Source organism: Cnephaeus nilssonii, assembly GCF_951640355.1.
Source record: "Cnephaeus nilssonii genome assembly, chromosome: 6".
In the NCBI taxonomy this organism is placed as follows: Eukaryota; Metazoa; Chordata; class Mammalia; order Chiroptera; family Vespertilionidae; genus Cnephaeus; species Cnephaeus nilssonii.
In genome coordinates this window covers 5,635,108-5,651,781 of record NC_137077.1, presented here as the reverse complement: position 1 = coordinate 5,651,781, position 16,674 = coordinate 5,635,108, and the positions used below count along the sequence as shown (strand labels likewise).

Genomic DNA, 16,674 nt, shown 5'->3' with positions numbered 1-16,674 from the left:
TGTGGCAGTCTCTCTTTGCCTCCACTAAGGCTCACTTCCAGGCCACCTCCTCCAGGAAGTCTTCATGGATCGCCCTCCCCTGGACCCCCAGGCAGTGTGCTTTCACTGCTCGGCCGGTCCTCTGAGTATTTTGTGCCAAAACGTCTCATCTCCTCAGCCTGTGCCATCCTGGTGTCTCCCCATCAGCTGGAACCACAAGCCCTGGCTGCAGCCCCCATGCCCCTGTTCAACCACCCGCCATGGATCCCGACGGCCCCAAAGTCCAGCACAGCCCGGCGCTCAGGTAAGGAGGGCGCTGTGTGTGCGCTCCGGCCTCATCCTGGGTCTCATGGAGGTCCTTGCAGCCCCCACCGGGCCATTGCCCACCCCTGCAGCACCTCCCCCTCCTCCCTCCTTCCCGGGCCAGAGCACCCTCCTCCCTAAGGCCTCTTCTGAGCCACCTGCCTGGACCACGCTGGACCTTCCGCGGCAGATGACCTGAGGCGGGGCTGGCTCTCCCACGGCCGGATCTTAGGCCAATACCAACCGTGAGTATTTAACCCCCTGCCGGTCTCGGCCCTCACAGCCTTCCCTCTTCACTCTTGCTGCCCTGGCAACAAGGATAGGAAATGGCCCTGACCGGTTTGGCTCAGTGGATAGAGCGTCGGCCTGCGGACTCAAGGGTCCCAGGTTCGATTCCGGTCAAGGGCATGTACCTTGGTTGAAGGCACATCCCCAGTCGGGGGTGTGCAGGAAGCAGCTGATCGATGTTTCTCTCTATCCCTCTCCCTTCCTCTCTGTAAAAAGGTCAATAAAATATATATATATTTTAAAAAAGGATAGGAAATGGATTCTTGTCTGATCATCCCCGTTTCAGATTTTGAGACTGAGGCACATTGGGGTTCAATTGCTTCCTCAAGGTCACACAGTCGGTGGCAGAGCTGGGATGGGGACCCTGAGAGTCTGGTTCCGGAGCCGGTAGGTCACACAGTGCAGGGATGGGAAGGACAGAAGGCCCACGGCACGGGGGCGTCCGGGAGCAGCCAGGAGCTGGAGAGCCCACAGCTCAACCCCAGGGCCCTCAGGCCCAGAAACCCTTCCCCCTCCAAGCTACACACACAGACACAGACTGGACACGCGCCCTTGGCCTCGGCCGGCTGCAGGAAGCTCTCCGCTGCCCCAGCCGTTTTCACTTCAGCTTTTCCTAAATGCTCGGGGGAAGTTGGGAGTGCTCCCCGCTCTCACGCGCTGCAACCACATCCCTTCCCACCCCGATTCTCTGGAAACTGAAGAGCAGCGATGGAAGGGGAGGGAAGGGAAGGGAAGGGAAGGGGGTGGGAAAGAGGCAGTAGCCACGAGGAATCAGTTCATCCACAGAGGGCAGCAGGTGGGCACGCCGTGACAGAGGCAAGGTGAGCCTCGGGGGGCATCCGTGCCAGGGCGCAGGGTGCAACTGTAAACAGGGAAGTTAGCCCTGGCTGGTGTGGCTCAGTGGATAGAGTGTCGGATTGTGGGCTGGAGGGTCCCTGGTTCGATTCTGGTCAAGGGCACATGCCTGGGTTGCGGGCTCGATCCTCAGTTGGGGGCAGCTGATCCATGATTCTCTCTCATCATTGATGTTTCTATCTCCCTCTCCCTTCCTCTCTGAAATCAATAAAAATATATTTTTAAAAAAAACAAACAGGGGAGTTAGGGGAGGCCTCCCGGAGGAAGTGGCATCTCCGCGAATTCCCAGAGGACGGACATTCCAGACAGAGGGAGGGCCAGTGCAAAGTCCCTGAGGCAGGAGCAGCGGCCTTGTTAGAGGGGCGCTGAGAGAGGACAGCGCGGCCCCGGCGAGTGCGGGAGCGGGCGAGACTGGCCCCGGCCCTGCCTCGGGCTCTCCTCTGCCTCCAGGGCGGCTCGGCAGGGCTCAGGGCAGAGGAGGGATGCACTTTTTATTATTGTGGTAAAATACACATAACACAAAATGTACTCCTAACTATTTTTAAATGTACATTTTAGTGGTGCTAAATGCATATGTACATTTTTATAACTCTTTTCATCTTGTAAGACTGAAGCTCAGTATGGAGAAATGCAGGCTGACTTGGTTTTAACGGGATCGCTCTGGCTGCTGGGTGGAGAGCAGACATGAGCGTCCAGAACAGAAGCGGGGAAACCAGACAGAAGGCGAGAGGGCGGGCACAGCCCCAGAGCAGGACCCCCGGGCTCCGCCACGCCCATGCTGCCCTGGCCAGCCATGAACTTCAGAAAAACCACCTCATTCATTCTTTTTTAATATATTTTATTGATTTTTTACAGAGAGGAAGGGAGAGGGATAGAGAGCTAGAAACATGGATGAGAGAGAAACATCGATCAGCTGCCTCCTGCACACCCGCTACTGGGGATGTGCCCACAACCAAGGTACATGCCCTTGACCGGAATCGAACCTGGGGCCTTTCAGTCCCCAGGCCGACGCTCTATCCACTGAGCCAAACCGGTTTCGGCCACCTCATTCATTCTTAAATGTGTTTACTCATGCCTTCAGTCACCTGGTCTTTCAACACCTACTATGTGCTCACTGCCATGCTGAGTGCTGAAGGCACAAAAATGCTGAACAGATACAGCCCTGACTGGGAAGATAGAGCCAAAAACAGCAAAAATGATAATGTAGTGACAGTCCTAGTGCGGGTGGTAGGTAAGAAGCAGAGAGGACAGAAAGAGCAAACATCAGCCCTAGCCAGTTTGGATAGCGTGTCAGTGGATAGAGCGTCCACCTGAGGACTGATGGTTCCGGGTTCGATTCCAGTCAAGGGCATGTACCTCAATTGCAGGCTCCTCCTCGGCCGGCCCTGGTCAGGGCATGTGCAGGAGGCAACCAATCGATGTGTTTCTCTCACATCAATATCTCTCTCTGTCTTTCCCTCTCTCTTCCACTCTCTCTAAGAAAAATGAATGGAAAAATATCCTTGGGTTAAAAAAAAAACTAAAGTGCAAACATCAGAGGACCCTGACACAGGTGGGGATCAGGAGGGGCTTCCAGGAGGAGGTGACATGGGAGCCACGCCCAGAGGGCGAGCGGGGGTTTCCCACCGCAGAGAAGGACGGCATCCCAGGCGGGGGAACAGTTTCGCAGAAGCTCCGAGGCGCGGGCCTTCTGCTTCTAGGAAAGGCTCCTATTCCGCCCCTCATGGGTAACGGGGCCCAGAGGAGCCTGGGAGTCCAGCCCAGACCCCCTTCTGTGAAATGGGGCTCTTAGCGCCTGCCTCCCCGCGGTGAGGAGTAAAGGAGCCAGTGCTGGGTAGGCACCCGGTGTGGCCACAAGGACAACGTCCCCGCCCCATTCACCCCATCCTGGTCTGGGGAAGTGGGGCCCCTTGAGATGAGGTCCAAGGGAGAATCTCAGGGAACCTCCCACACCCCACCCTCTACCCCCTCCCTCTCTACTTGCTTCCTGCTGGGCCCGAAATCTCTCAATTCCTTGAATTGTGCTCTCCCGCTCTTCCAGAACCATCCATTCCCGTTCAGGTTAGCCCCAGTCAGGGCATTGCTCAGCCTTCACAGCTCAGCTCAAGCCTCCCTCCTTCAGGAAGCCTTCCCCGATTGCTGCAGCGCACCGAGTCTCTCTGTCTCTCCTCACCCTGCACTGGCCTTTGGCCTTCAGAGCCCCAACCTCAGAGCTGAAAGGGCCAGAGAAACTGGCCAACCTCAGCCCTCCCTGAGCCCCCAGGCTTCAAACGAGAAAACTGAGGCCCGCGCATCGAGTTCTCAGGGCAGCGGGGACGGGGGCCAGGCCATTCCGATGCCCAGCCCAGGCTCTGTCCGGGACGACACCCGGCAGCGCAGATCACACTTTACGTGGGTGCTCAGCCTTCCACTGGAAATGTGGAGGCTCCGTCCTCGCCTCCGGAGGCCTCTGGAAAAGGCTCGTTTGCCAGGAGGGTCCTTCGTCCACCTGCTGAAAGGAGCCCCGGGCCGTGGAGACCTGGCTTTCCTTCAGCCACTCTCGGGTCCATGACCTTCTCATTGTGTCCAGGGAGAGAGAGAGACAGAGGGAGAAACATCGATTTGTTGTTCCACGTATTTATGCTTTCAATGGTTGCTTCCTGTATGTGCCCTGACCGAGGATCAAACCGCACCTTGGTGTATAGGACCATGCTTGAACCAACTGAGCTCCCAGCCAGGGCTGATCAGGCTTTTAAAGATAAAAGCAAAGCTGCAAACTCCCACATTCAAAGCCTCATGTAAATCAAGCCAAAACCCTGAAAGCCACACCAATAGCTGGGGGCTGATTGGTGCTTCCGGCTTAGTGGGCTGTGGGTGCCAGACCAGGCAGAGCCACGGGGCGGCTGTGTGAGCCCTGGTTTTGCCATCTGTGAAATGGGAGTGATAGTGTCTTCTCGTGTGGCTGCCATCCTCTCAGTATTTACTGATGGAGAGTGTGGGCCACATGTTGAGTGTGAACCCGTGCCAGGAGCCAGGTGGGCATAGCCCAGGCAGGATCCTCCTCCAGCACTCTGAGTGCTGTCACGGCCCTGGGGGAGACTGAGCCAGGACCTAGCCTTTGCTGGCTCTTCCCCCACCACACAGAGCCACCTCGGTCCAATCTCGAGGCCTGGGGCGGACGACTCTGGTGGCCCCACATGGTGGAGGCACAGCAGCCTGCGATGCGCTGGTAGGTAGACTGGGGCCAAATTGTGAGACGCCTTGAATGCCACACCAAGGTGCCCGATGCAGAGTGAGTGCTTAAATAACGTTGTGCAAATATGAATCAATGGATGTTGTGTGGAGCATGGAAGCGCTGGAGCAGGCAGGGCCTGCCTTTGTTGCTTTGTCAAGCTCAGGGTCGTGCTGGCCCAAGGAGGCAGAGCGAGGTGTTAGGCATGGTGCTGGAGCACGGGGCTTGCTGCTCTGGACCAGATCCACCGTCCACCCCCTGCTCTGTGCCCCAGGGCGCTGACCTCTAGGGCTTGCACCAGCCCAGCTCCTTTGCGGGCTCCCAGTTGGGGTCAGCCACGGGGAGTCTCCAGCAGATCAGAGGGGGAGGCCAGTGGTGTTGGAAGTGTTTCACAGCCAGCTCTCCGGAAGAAAGGCCCGGATGTGGTGTCACCAACTCCCCTGGTGTAAATGCTTCCACACGGAGGAGATGGGCTCACAGATGGATGGGTGATCGCATGGTGTCTTAATGGGCCTTACCGTTGCCATGCTGGCATGTTCAGGGTCCTGGCCACGATGGAAAATGAAGTGTTTGTGTCCGTGCCAAGGTGTGTTCACAGACACTGGTGTATGAATGGGCTGGTGTCCCCTCTGCTCAGGCTCCCCCATAAAGTGGGGGTGATGACACTCCTGCCCCGTGGAAGGGATTGCTTGAGCAGCACAAGGCACATCCCTGCCGGGCAGGGTGCCCTGAGGGTGGTGGGTCTTCACACCACGATCCCCGCCTGGGTCCCTGTGTTATGCCCAGGCTGGGCCCCCAAGATGGCCTGGCGTGGGGCGGGGGCTGCTGAAGGAGCTGTGGGGACGAGGTGGTGGCCCGTGAGGACGGGGAAGTCGGCGGCCGGCTATCTTTAGCGTCTTCTCTCACAGCACTTTTCTCCGCCTGGCTGTGTGGGGCTGGGGCATGGTGGCGCCACTTCTCCAAAGTCACATGAAGCCAGTGACCTGGAGGCCAGCTGCAGGGCCAGGGCCCGAGGAGGGTAGGGCTGGCTGTGGCTCCGCACCCCTACCTGCCTGCTAGCACTCTAAGCCCAGCATCCCCTACTGCCCCATCTGCCAAGCAAGTGAGCCCATGGGAGCCTGTGAGGGCAAAGGAACACGGGGGCCGCAGTGGCTGCTGGGCCCCCTGCCCCCACCCCCACCCCTCACAGGAGCCTCCAGGCCCCACGGTTGAGTGGTTAACACTGAGTTCCTGAGCCTGGGATCTGAATCCCTGCTTTGCCGCTCCTGCGAGTCTGACCTGAGGGGCTGTTGCTCCGTGCCTGTTCCCTCTTCCTCGTTGAGAAAGCAGGAGTGGTAACAGGAGCACAGCTCCCGGGGCTGTGATGACCACTCGGGAGATGCAGCGTCTAAGACGCCTGGCGGGGCGTATTCTGGCTTTGCGGCCTCAGAGGATTCTGACTCTCTGGGCCCACATTCCCCATCTGTGAAATGGAGACAGTGGTTGCAGGATTAGATAAAATAGCTCTGAAAGGGGCTAACAGGCTGGGCACACAGTAGGTGCTCAACAGATGAGCTCCCCATCCTTCTCCCTTGAGCTAAATGATGCTTTACAGACCCCTAGGAGCATGAGAAGGGTCAGAGTGAAGGGGTGCTGGTCTCCAATTCCAGCCCTACCAGTTAGACATCGTGTGCCCCTGAGCAAGTTGCTCACCCTTTCTGAGCCTCAGTTTCTTATCTGTGAAATGGGATAATAATAGACGCTGCTTCAAGGGGTAGAAGATCAAATACACAAATATAAACGTAGTCCTTAGGGCAGTGCTGATGGGTGTAAGGTATTCACGAGTACCTCTACCTGCCGGCTTGGCACTGCCCTCTGGAGGCATCCCAAGTCATGTGAGCGCTGGTATTGTGGGCCAGGGACTGAAGTGGGACCCTGGGCCGTGTTGTGATGGATGTGGAGGACACGGCACGGATCCTGACATTTTAAGTTCTGATGTGTTAATGGGCCCTGAAGGTTCCTGGGTGCTGCTTCCCTCACTCCCAGGCTCATGGGTGTTCTTTCCCGCCTCCAGTGAGGTTTGGGTGAGGCCTCGCCTGTCGGCCTCCAGCCCTGCTTCTGAACCTGCTGCTGGCAGGGCGGGGAGAGCTATTTGGGCTCCTGGGAGCAGGCCAGGGGTCTGGGCCTGGTAGGAGACATAATGCTGGAGACCTTGAGCGCCAGCCTGAGCAGCAACACAGCCCATGGCGGGCAGGGGACCCACGGAAGATCCAGACAAGTAGCTGCGTGCTGAGAGCCGATGGGAGGGTGCTAGGCACCAAGGGGTGTGGGGAGGGGGAATAGAACAGAGGGCCCAGCAGGCAGCCCCCACTGTCAAGGCTGTCAGCCAGGATCCAAGGGAAGGCGCTTTGGGGTGAGCCCACAAGGTGGCAGCCAGCTGCCCACCCCTCTACCCCCCAAGGCCATCCCCAGGTGAGCTCAGCGAAGTCACTGGCTGTCGTGCCTTTTAAGGCGATGGCTCCCGCCACCTCCTTGTTCCCACTTGCTCAGACATTCCCAGCAGGTTATTTTTTTTTTTCCAGGAGGAATGGAATGAGACTCTTTGTTCTGTCACCGCAGGATTCCAGCGAGGCCTGTCTGGGGGTTCTGGTGACAGGAAGCACATGCCAACAGGCACTCAGAGATGCACCCTCAGTGACACGCACAGGCACAGGATGCAAGAGACTGAGGCAGCTCCCCACGACTGCAGGCCCTGGTCTAGGGATGCCCAGACCCATGCACAAGCATGGGTGAGTCCCAGAGGTGCAGGGAATAACATTGATTGAGCACCAACTGTATGCCAGGCCCTGGCTAGGGAGGCAAGGGGGATCCAGTGCTGCCTTCACTGAGCTTCCTCCCAAAAATCTGAGCCCAGAAGCCTCGTTTCCACCTCAGGGCCTTTGCACCTGCTATTTCCACAGCTTGGGTTGTTCTCCCCATACAACCACCACCAAGACGGCAGGTCACCAACAGATGTGACTGAGGCTTGGAACTGTGCTGGGATGTGCCCAAGGTCATGCACTGGCCAGGGGCAGGCAGAAATGACAGGGATGTGGGGATGGTCAGCAGCCAAGGGCTCAGCTCCCAGGTCAAGCAAGCCTGTCCCTGAAAATGACTATGCATGTTTCATGTGTGGGAACACGAGAAGTAACAGCCCTTACCTGGAGGTGCATCTGTGGTGCTGGATGCGTGTGCATGTTCTCAGCCTGGGAGCACAGACTACCCTTGGGGGCAGGGGGGGGGGGGACTCTGTGGACCCTACAGCCCCAGAACCATCCTACTGTATCTTACTATATCTGCAACTGGACAGAACCCTGGTCAGGGGTCAGGACCTGACCAGGATGTCAGACCAGCAAAGCTCTTCCTACCTGAGCTGGGCTCCAGGGCTGGCCTAACTGGGAAGGGAGGACCAGCTCAGCACCCGCCCTCAGACCTGACTGGACATAGGCCCCATGCCTGGCTCTGCCTTGGGCAGGCCCCAGCCCTCTGGTTCTGGGCTCGACTCCCAGGAGTGCAGCTTCAGAGGACACCCTGAGGGGAGGGGACCCTGCCCCAGAAAGTAAAAACCATAGGAAGGCCATCCTGCAGGGCTGGCCCAGCCAGGTGCCGCCCACTCCCACCCCCTGGTGGCTCCATCCTGAAATGCAGCTCCAGCCACTCAACCCTGGATCATGAGACAGAACGGCAGGGTTAGTAGGGGACGATCAACTGCATTAGCCCAGAAGTGGCCATTTAGGACGGCTTCAAACACATGGGGGGCCCCAGGCTAGACTTGCTCAGTGCACACCAAGCCTTATCCTACCTCTGCCTCAACCTTCTCCTCTGGACCCTGACCTACATTTTAAGGCCTTCATTCATGGGGGTGCCATGCTCAACCCACATGTCCCTACCCCTTTTCAGATGCAAGGCTGAGGGAACCAGAGCCCAGGTAACTGGTGGAAGTCCTGCCAGCCTCCAGAATGCTGGACAGGGCAGTCAGTCACTCCGCTGTGGGATCTGCCCTCAGCTGGTAAGTATGCTGATGTGGGAACAGCCTTGACATGCCAGCTGGGGCTCACTGAGGCCAAGTCCTTCCTGAAAGGTAGACCAGAGGGGTCAGGTATCATAGACCTGGCTGTTTTGAACTTAAAGCCAAAACTCACCAGCATTCTGGTGCCAAGCTTGGTCAACAGTAGGTGCTCAACATGGTCAACACAGCACAGGGCAGAGCAGGGCCAAAAGGGTCCAGTGACCTCCCGGCTGGGGGAGCCTGGACAAGGGTTTAACCTCCGCAAGGCCACATTCCTGTGAAGCTGGCTAAGTGAAACCTACAGGGCAGGGCCTTCCTCGGAGTCAACACTGGCATTTCCTCCCAGCTCCAGGTGTGGGGCAGGCCTCCTGCATGACACCCCTCTCCCACCGCCAGAACTTGGCTGCAGGCCACAGACCAAACAAGCCTGAACTGGATCCTGCTCCTGCACAGATTAGTAATGACATCGCTCATTTGTACACAACAGACCCAGGGTCTGCCCTGCTGTGCCCATCAGCAACCAAACGCCTGTCACCTCCTTCCCATCTCCACAGCTGCCACCCAAGCTGTGCAAACACTTCTACAGCTGAGCCCCAGCCGCCTCACCCCTAACACTGTACACACAGCTTACTGCCCCAGGCTGGCTTTGAAGTTCAGGGGCAGACCCAGACTCCAGGTACTGGGCCAGGCACGGGGTAGGGCAAAGGAGACCAAGGTCAAATCAAAGGCAGGGATGACTGGAAAATAATTTTTATTGAGAGCCCACCAGCTGCACAATCTGCTCCGGACATTAGGCTCCTTCTTCCTTGGCAATCCGGTCTTTCTTGAGTGGTCCCTGTTGGAAAAGGTGAGGTTAGAGGTGGGGAAGGCAGGCTGTCAGGAAGAATAGGCCACACCCTGCTGGGACCAGAGATCTGGGGCAAGTCTCCCCAGTCCCAGATGGGCAGCACACAGCTGCCAGGTAGGCGCTCACCATGAATGCTTTCTTCTCCTCCACTGTCTGGAAGCGGCCGTGGCCGAACTTGGAGGTGGTGTCGATAAACTTAAGGTCAATCTTCTCCAGGGCCCGCCGTTTGGTCTGCACCAGCAAGGACTGTGGGCCAAGAGGAGAAACGGTTAGTTACGGGCTTCCTCTGCACCATCTTGCTTCCCAGCCTTCCCTCGAGGGCAGAGGGGCAGCCATGTCTGGCTGGCTGCATCCAACTGGCCGGGCACGTGAAAGCAGAAGCAAACAGCTGGGCCAGACTGGAATTTCCTCCTCCAGGACTTCAAAGACCTGTTGAAGGAGCAGCAAATCCCCCTTCCTTTGAACTCCCCTCCCTAACAGCTCAGCCTGTCTGCGGATTGTTCCTCATGTTAACAAACTCCTCTCTGCTCCCTGCAGGTTCCTGGTGCAGGGTGCCACCGTGGCCCAAGCCTCACCTTGCGGAGGGTGAGCACTCGCTTCTTGGTTCCCACCACACAGCCTTTCAGCATGACGAAGTCATTGGTCACTTCACCGTAGTGGACAAAGCCACCCTGGGAAAAAGCAAGACCATCAGGTCAGCAAATATCACACGGGACCCTTCGGGTTTAGGGTGTCCCCAGCCACCCCAGGGGATGATCTCAGAAGGCAGGCAACAAGGAATATTCCTACAGCCTGACTCGGGCACTGTGTCAGCGCTCGTTCCAGAGCCTCATCACCAAACAGCTGGGCCGGAGACCCCACTTCTCTCCAGCCACCCCAACCAGTGGGCTGATGACAGGCCATTTATAGGGAACAGAGCTGGCTGCTATGCCGGGACCAGTAATTGACTGCAAACTTGGCCTCATGAGTCAGGCAGGCCCGAACAGCATCAGGGCCCCAGCCCTACTGGCGAGGCCTGGGGCAAATTCACAAAGGAGGGTGACATCTGCCAGACCCAGGGCCTCAGAGGCCAGAAGACAGCTGGCTCCTAGCTCCGTTCCTCACCAGAGGGTTGATGCTCTTGTCGGACAGGTCATAGTCGGTGGAGGCGTTGTTCTTGATTAACTTGCCGTCCTTGATGAGGTAGCCCTGGCCAATCTTGTAGATCTGCACAAGGGAGTGAGCGTAAGTAAGACTTGGGAAAGAGGACACAGGCAGGAGACTCCCATGCATACTCTCATCCCCTAGACAGGGCAGGATGGCCGTTAGGGACAGTAATGCCCATTGAGTGGTGGGCCTCGCCTGCAAAGGACTCTGGGAAAGCAGCTCTGAACTCAGTGCTGATGGGGTGCCCCAGGCTCAGAAGTTTAAGAGCTGGCTGGCTCTCCACTAAAGACACTGCTGTCCAAGAGTGGACGGAGGCCTCGCCAACACTTCCTGGGAAGAAAGGACAGGCTCCCATCCGTCACACTAGGGATCAGCTGCCCCAGGACCACCTTTGAGGACGGCACCTTGTAAGTCATCACACACAAGCCAACCACAAGGACAGCTAACTCCATGTGATGCCCAGAGGCTCCCCCACCAATGGTGGTGACAAGAGACTGTAACTCGCCTTCCTATAATGGGATCACCTTTCCCCTCCCAGGGTTGAACCCCCGTATGACCCCCACCCAAAGCAACTCACCTTCTTGTTGATCTCAGTGCGGTGATGGTAGCCTTTCTGCCCAGCCCGGGCCACAGAGAAGGCCACCCGGGCAGGATGCCACGCCCCAATACAGGCAACCTTCCGCAGCCCTCTGTGGGTCTTGCGTGGCAGCTTCTTGGTGTGCCAGCGGCTGGTGACCCCTGGAATGGACACATGCTGTTATTGGGGTGTCTGGCACTTTTGGCATTGGCCCTTTCCTCCTGGGAAGGCCCACGTGAGTTCACTGGTTTGTTAACACCCAATGACAGTGCATTTCAAGGACAGAGGTGGGTTTCACCTGCTTGTTACCCTCTAATGGGGTAATGGCCATTACATTCCAAGTTGAATACGTGTCTAGATGCGACTCGAGTTCAGGCCTTGGAGACCTCAATGAAGTCATACCCCCAGTCGGCAACCACAGGGCTGTTCTCAGAAGGAAGGCAGCAAGGAATGTTTCCGCAGAGTGACTCGGGCGCTGTGCCCAGCGCTCATTCCAGAGCCTCATCACTGAACAGCAGGCTGGAGACCCCTCCTCCTGAGTTTAAGCCCAGCAACCTGGGCCACTGCAAAGCTCACCTTTGTAGCCTTTGCCCTTGGTCACTCCGATGACATCAATCATCTCATCCTGTCCAAACACCTGGTTCACAGGGACCTGCTGCTCCAGCCTCTCACGGGCCCAGTCCAGTTTCTCGGCCACCGTGCCTCCGTTCACCTGGATCTCCATGAGGTGCGCCTTCTTCTGGCGCAGAGGGAGCAGGCGCATCTAGAAGGAAACGGATGCAGCTCAGCTCCGTGCGCTTCGAGCTCTTCCCCAGCAGAGAAAGAACATGGTGTCCTGACTCCCCACTGGGCACAATTCCCCTTTCAATTCCGATGAGCCTAGCCTGACACACAGGCCTCACACCTAGATATGTTCACTTAACCAGATCCTGGCACCAACAAGCCGAATGTTCCTGACCACTGACTGTCCCCTGGCCAGTGCTTTGGGGTACTGCCCACCTACCTCGCTCTATTAGCTACCAACAATTCACCTACACTGTGGAAAGCAGGATAGCACTGCAGCCAACTGTATAAACTGCAAGCATTAGAAAAGGAAACAAATGCAGGCCTAAAGCTTGTCGCTGCCCTACAGAACTTTCCTCAGTGGACTGCTGTCGACCTGTGCTAATGTGGTCACTACACAGGGCCACTCAGCACTCAGGAATAGGGCCTACACCCAGGGAGTGGCCCAGAGCACTAAGGAGGCACTCCCTATCCAAGCCAGGCAAGGGCTCCTTCTGCCAGGTTCGAGATGCAAACAGGCCTTACTTCACCACGGACGATTCACTCCTTTCAGTCAGGCACTCGACACTGTTAATCATGACTCACCAATTCCTTCAACCAGTTTCTAACCAAAAGGGACACAGTGCCCTCTGCTGACAAGTGGAAGACCAACCTACAAGTGGAGGCACTGGATGTCTTCCTCAGGCCACTGTCCATGGGCCATGGCCTGGCCCCAGGAACCAGGCTGCGAGGGCAGGGCAGTGTCTGGCCTGTTGCTGTGTTAACTTCAAACAACCCCCAGGCTGCTCACTGGCCTATCTCCTAAGTTTTGAGGAACCTGAACCAGTCTAACCAACCCCTAAGTCCCCAAGGCTTGGCACCAAATCACCTTGAAGATGCGAGGTAACTGAATCTCCCAAATAGGCAGCATCTGATATTCCAAGCCAGACAGGAAGCTGCAGGCAGAGCTGCCTCTGGGGTATGCTGGCCAGTGCTCACCTGGGTGTGGGCGATGACACGGATGACCTGGCAGTACTTCTTCATGCTGTTGAAGTCCTTTTCCAGCTGCTTCTTGCCATCGTCATCTTGCCACTTCTTGGAGTATTTGGTGAAGGCCTTCTTCTTGGATTTATGCCTTCAGGAGCAGAGCAGAGTTGGGGAGGGGGCCGGGTGCAGGCCCTTCATCACCCCTCCAAGGGGTGAGAGGAAGGCACACGGGCACCACGTGGGGATGGGGCTCATTGCCGGCTTCTAAGGAGCCTTTTCCACCGGCAAGCGGAGCCTGGATGGAGCTCATCGGGCAAAGCCGAGCGGAGCTGAGCAGAGGTCCACAAGATTAATACAAGTCACAAACATCCAAGCACACACTAATTCTTGCTCCAGTCTAGCCATTACCCAGACCACACACCCAGGCAGGAGGACTGCCCTCTCTTGGTTTCTCATGGGACTCTCAATACTTCCCAGAAACCAAGAAAATACTGAAAACTGAGTCCTCAGCCAACACCCACCAAGCTGCTCCCAGCTCAGGAAACCACCAACTGCTTAAGGCTGTCTCCAGGAATTGTTCTGTTCCAGAGGCAACTAACCCCACCACCAGAGCACCTCCCATTACAGCTGAGAAGCCCTGCACAGGTGCAAGTCCTTCTCCCCAGCCCTAACCTAGGGTGTCCCCTCCCTTACCAGTTCTTATAAAAGCGCCTTTTGCACTCATCACTGATGTGCTCAGCAAAGATGGTTTTGAAGGTACGGAGGCCCCGGGGGGTTTCCACGTAGCCCACGATGCCCACCACCACCATGGGCGGTGTCTCCACAATGGTCACAGCCTCCACAACTTCCTTCTTGTTCACCTCTGCGGAGAAAGCAGGCAGTCAGACTTCAGTGGTCTAACTACAATCCCCAGCAAGGGTGTTTTATAGAGACTGTGAAGTGCTCATGTTATTGAAGTGCTCATGTGTTACCTTGTTTAAGGTAACACAGGTTACAGAAGCAGGGCCCACATCAACATACACTGACAACTTTTAACTTAAAAAATAGAGGACCTGCCCAGCTGGTGTGCTGTGGTTGAGCATTAACCTATGAAGCAGGAGATTCTCGGTCAAGACACAAGCCCCAGCTGCAGGATCCATCCCCAGTAGGGGGCGTACAGGAGGCAGCATTGATTTTTGTATCTCTCCCTTTCCCTTCCTCTTTGGAATCAAATATATACACGACCCTAATAAGGCAAATTAACAGCCTGGTTTCCATTCTTTTCTATCATAGAAAGCTCTATAGACCAACACATGTATTACCTGGATAATACAAGCACTCTAAGTATAATGGGCTGTCAAAATATCTCTATGGTCAGGTAGACAGCTACCATGGTTAAGTAATCACGGCAGTGTTCCACTTGGCAAGTTTTCCACTTCAAAACTCACAACCCAGCCCTAACCGGTTTGGCTCAGTGGATAGAGCATCGGCCTGCGGACTCAAGGGTCCCGGGTTCGATTCCGATCAAGGGCATATACCTTGGGTTTGCGGGCACATACCCAGTAGGGAGTGTGCAGGAGGCATATGATTGATGTTTCTCTCTCATCCATGTTTCTAACTCTATCCCTCTCCCTTCCTCTCTGTAAAAAAATCAATAAAAAAATATATATATATTTTAAAAAAAAACTTACAACCCAGGGCAGTCTTCATGCCTTTTAGGGTCAGCATACTTCTCTACAATGTGGCTCCTGACAAATTTACCCACATCATGCTCCTTGATGTCAATACATCCCTCCACCTACAAGTGCCAGTGCCAGCCATTTAAAACCTGGGAATGTTAATATTCCTAAAATGCATTAAAAACAACATTTGAGATGTTCTGTTGATTTTTTAAGGCTGCCCTCTTACAGCTTGGCCCCAACTAGTCCAGTCCCCACCCCCCACCAGCTTGGAGGACGACACAGCATGTACGTACTGGATCCTGGCCTGTCGACCTCCCGCACGATGTGGGTCATGCCAGCCTTGTAGCCCAGGAACGCTGTGAGGTGGACAGGCTTGGAGGAGTCATCCTTGGGGAAGCTCTTCACCTTCCCGCGGTGCCGGCTGCTGCGCTTCCGAGGCAAGAAGCCCAGGGACCCATGCCTGGGAGCGGAAAACTTCCTGTGAGACTGTAAGAAAATGACCGACATCAGTACTGGAACTTGTGATTCACTTCTGGATTCCCAGCTGCCCAATGGTCCTCTGAGGAGTCTCCGCAATGCTGAATCCAAAACAGAGACCCAGCTAAATTGGGTTTGCCTTTTGTAGGGTCACACATCCTGCTGTATTCATCTCAAATCCTCACTTTACAATTTAGCAAAATGAACTATCCCCCTTTTCTCTAAATCAGACAAAAGCGTGTCAGATTTAAAATCAGATTAACAGGCGACTTTATGGTCATAAAGTTCCTGAGCACCAAGAGACTTCTGGGACACACGGATGGGCAGCAGGTAATGGCACTAGAGGCTCCTCCGCCCGCGATGATACATAGGCCACTAGAACTCACAGAGCCAAATCAGAACATGACAATCAGCACAGAGTCTCTGTCCGCCCGTCAGTAAGTTCATCATCTGTGACTTCTGGGAACTCTAGAGGCCTACGTTGACCCCCATGCGTCCCGGAAGTTTCAGAATGCGGACTCACCACCCTCCACGTCTCCCCTCCTGCCTACTGCTTTGATTCCTAAACCTCCCAACTGGCAAGAATTACGTTCCCTAGCCCCCCACGTCTAGGTCCTCCTGGCTGAAATGCTCACGGACTCCCATCTCGATTAGCACCAAACTGGTAAGGCCGAGACCCAGAAACAACCCATGGCTTGAAAATTGTCGGACCCGGGCACCCTAGCCCAGCTCAGGCCTTCTCCCCAGCCAAGCGATAGGCCCAAGGCCAACCGCAGGCCTCGTTGTTTCCCGAAAATAGGCCTGACTGCGGATCCCGCCTAGCTTCCCGTGCTCTCAGAGCAGGTCCTCAGCGCTGGGAGAGCCGAGATGGCGCCGATGCACCGCGGACTCAGCCACGCCGCCATGGCCGAGGAGGGAGGCGCTAACACAGTACATACCATCCCGCCGCCAACGCTGCCGGTAGAGATCGGTCGGCGCTCGGCGTGCGATATATAAAGCCCCGTCTGGCTCCGCCTCTTCCGGCGTACGAGCGCGCCCCCGCGGCGGACGTCGGGTCAGGGGGCAAGTACCGATTGCCCTTTCCACGCACGCGCGTCCTCGCCTTAGCGTTTGTTCCCAGCTAGACGCGAGTTTCAGAAGCTGGCGTTGGAACCGCTACGGCGAGCGGCTGGGTTCAAACTTAGTGAAACGCCGCGGAAATGTGGCAAAGGGCTTCATGCTATAAACCCACAGCGATGGGCGGCCGCCAGATGTGGACACTCCGTTCCGCTGAAGGAAGACAGCTGGCTGCGTCGCTTCTTTTCACATTGAATGCAGTCACCTCTGGGACTGAATAACTCGGCTGTGGGCTTCTGCCCCAAACAGTTTCCCGCGTGGAACCCATTTCCGTCCCACTCAGTAGATCAGGTTTGTTGCCGTTTTGCAGGCACACAGTTGGAAAGCGCTGCACTGCTCTAAGTTGGAGAGAAAAGATTGCACCCCTGGTTTTCTGACTTCCAACCGAGAGCCGCTCCCACCACACCCATTTGCCTTTAGTGTGTCCTAATTTGGGCC

At 56.2% G+C, this 16,674-nt stretch overlaps 1 protein-coding gene across 1 annotated transcript; it reads right to left on the bottom strand.

Moving 5' to 3' along the window:
• Positions 1-9,397: 9,397 nt before the first annotated feature.
• Positions 9,398-16,167, bottom strand: RPL3 (ribosomal protein L3). The gene is made up of 10 exons (XM_079773694.1): positions 16,059-16,167; positions 14,937-15,129; positions 13,676-13,844; positions 12,995-13,130; positions 11,810-11,996; positions 11,234-11,394; positions 10,615-10,716; positions 10,086-10,181; positions 9,637-9,756; positions 9,398-9,498 (listed from the first exon to the last, which is right to left on the bottom strand). The coding sequence occupies exons 1-10, from the start codon at positions 16,059-16,061 to the stop codon at positions 9,454-9,456; spliced, it is 1,212 nt and encodes a 403-aa protein (XP_079629820.1). The 5' UTR covers positions 16,062-16,167; the 3' UTR covers positions 9,398-9,453.
• Between the last annotated feature and the right edge of the window lie 507 nt (positions 16,168-16,674).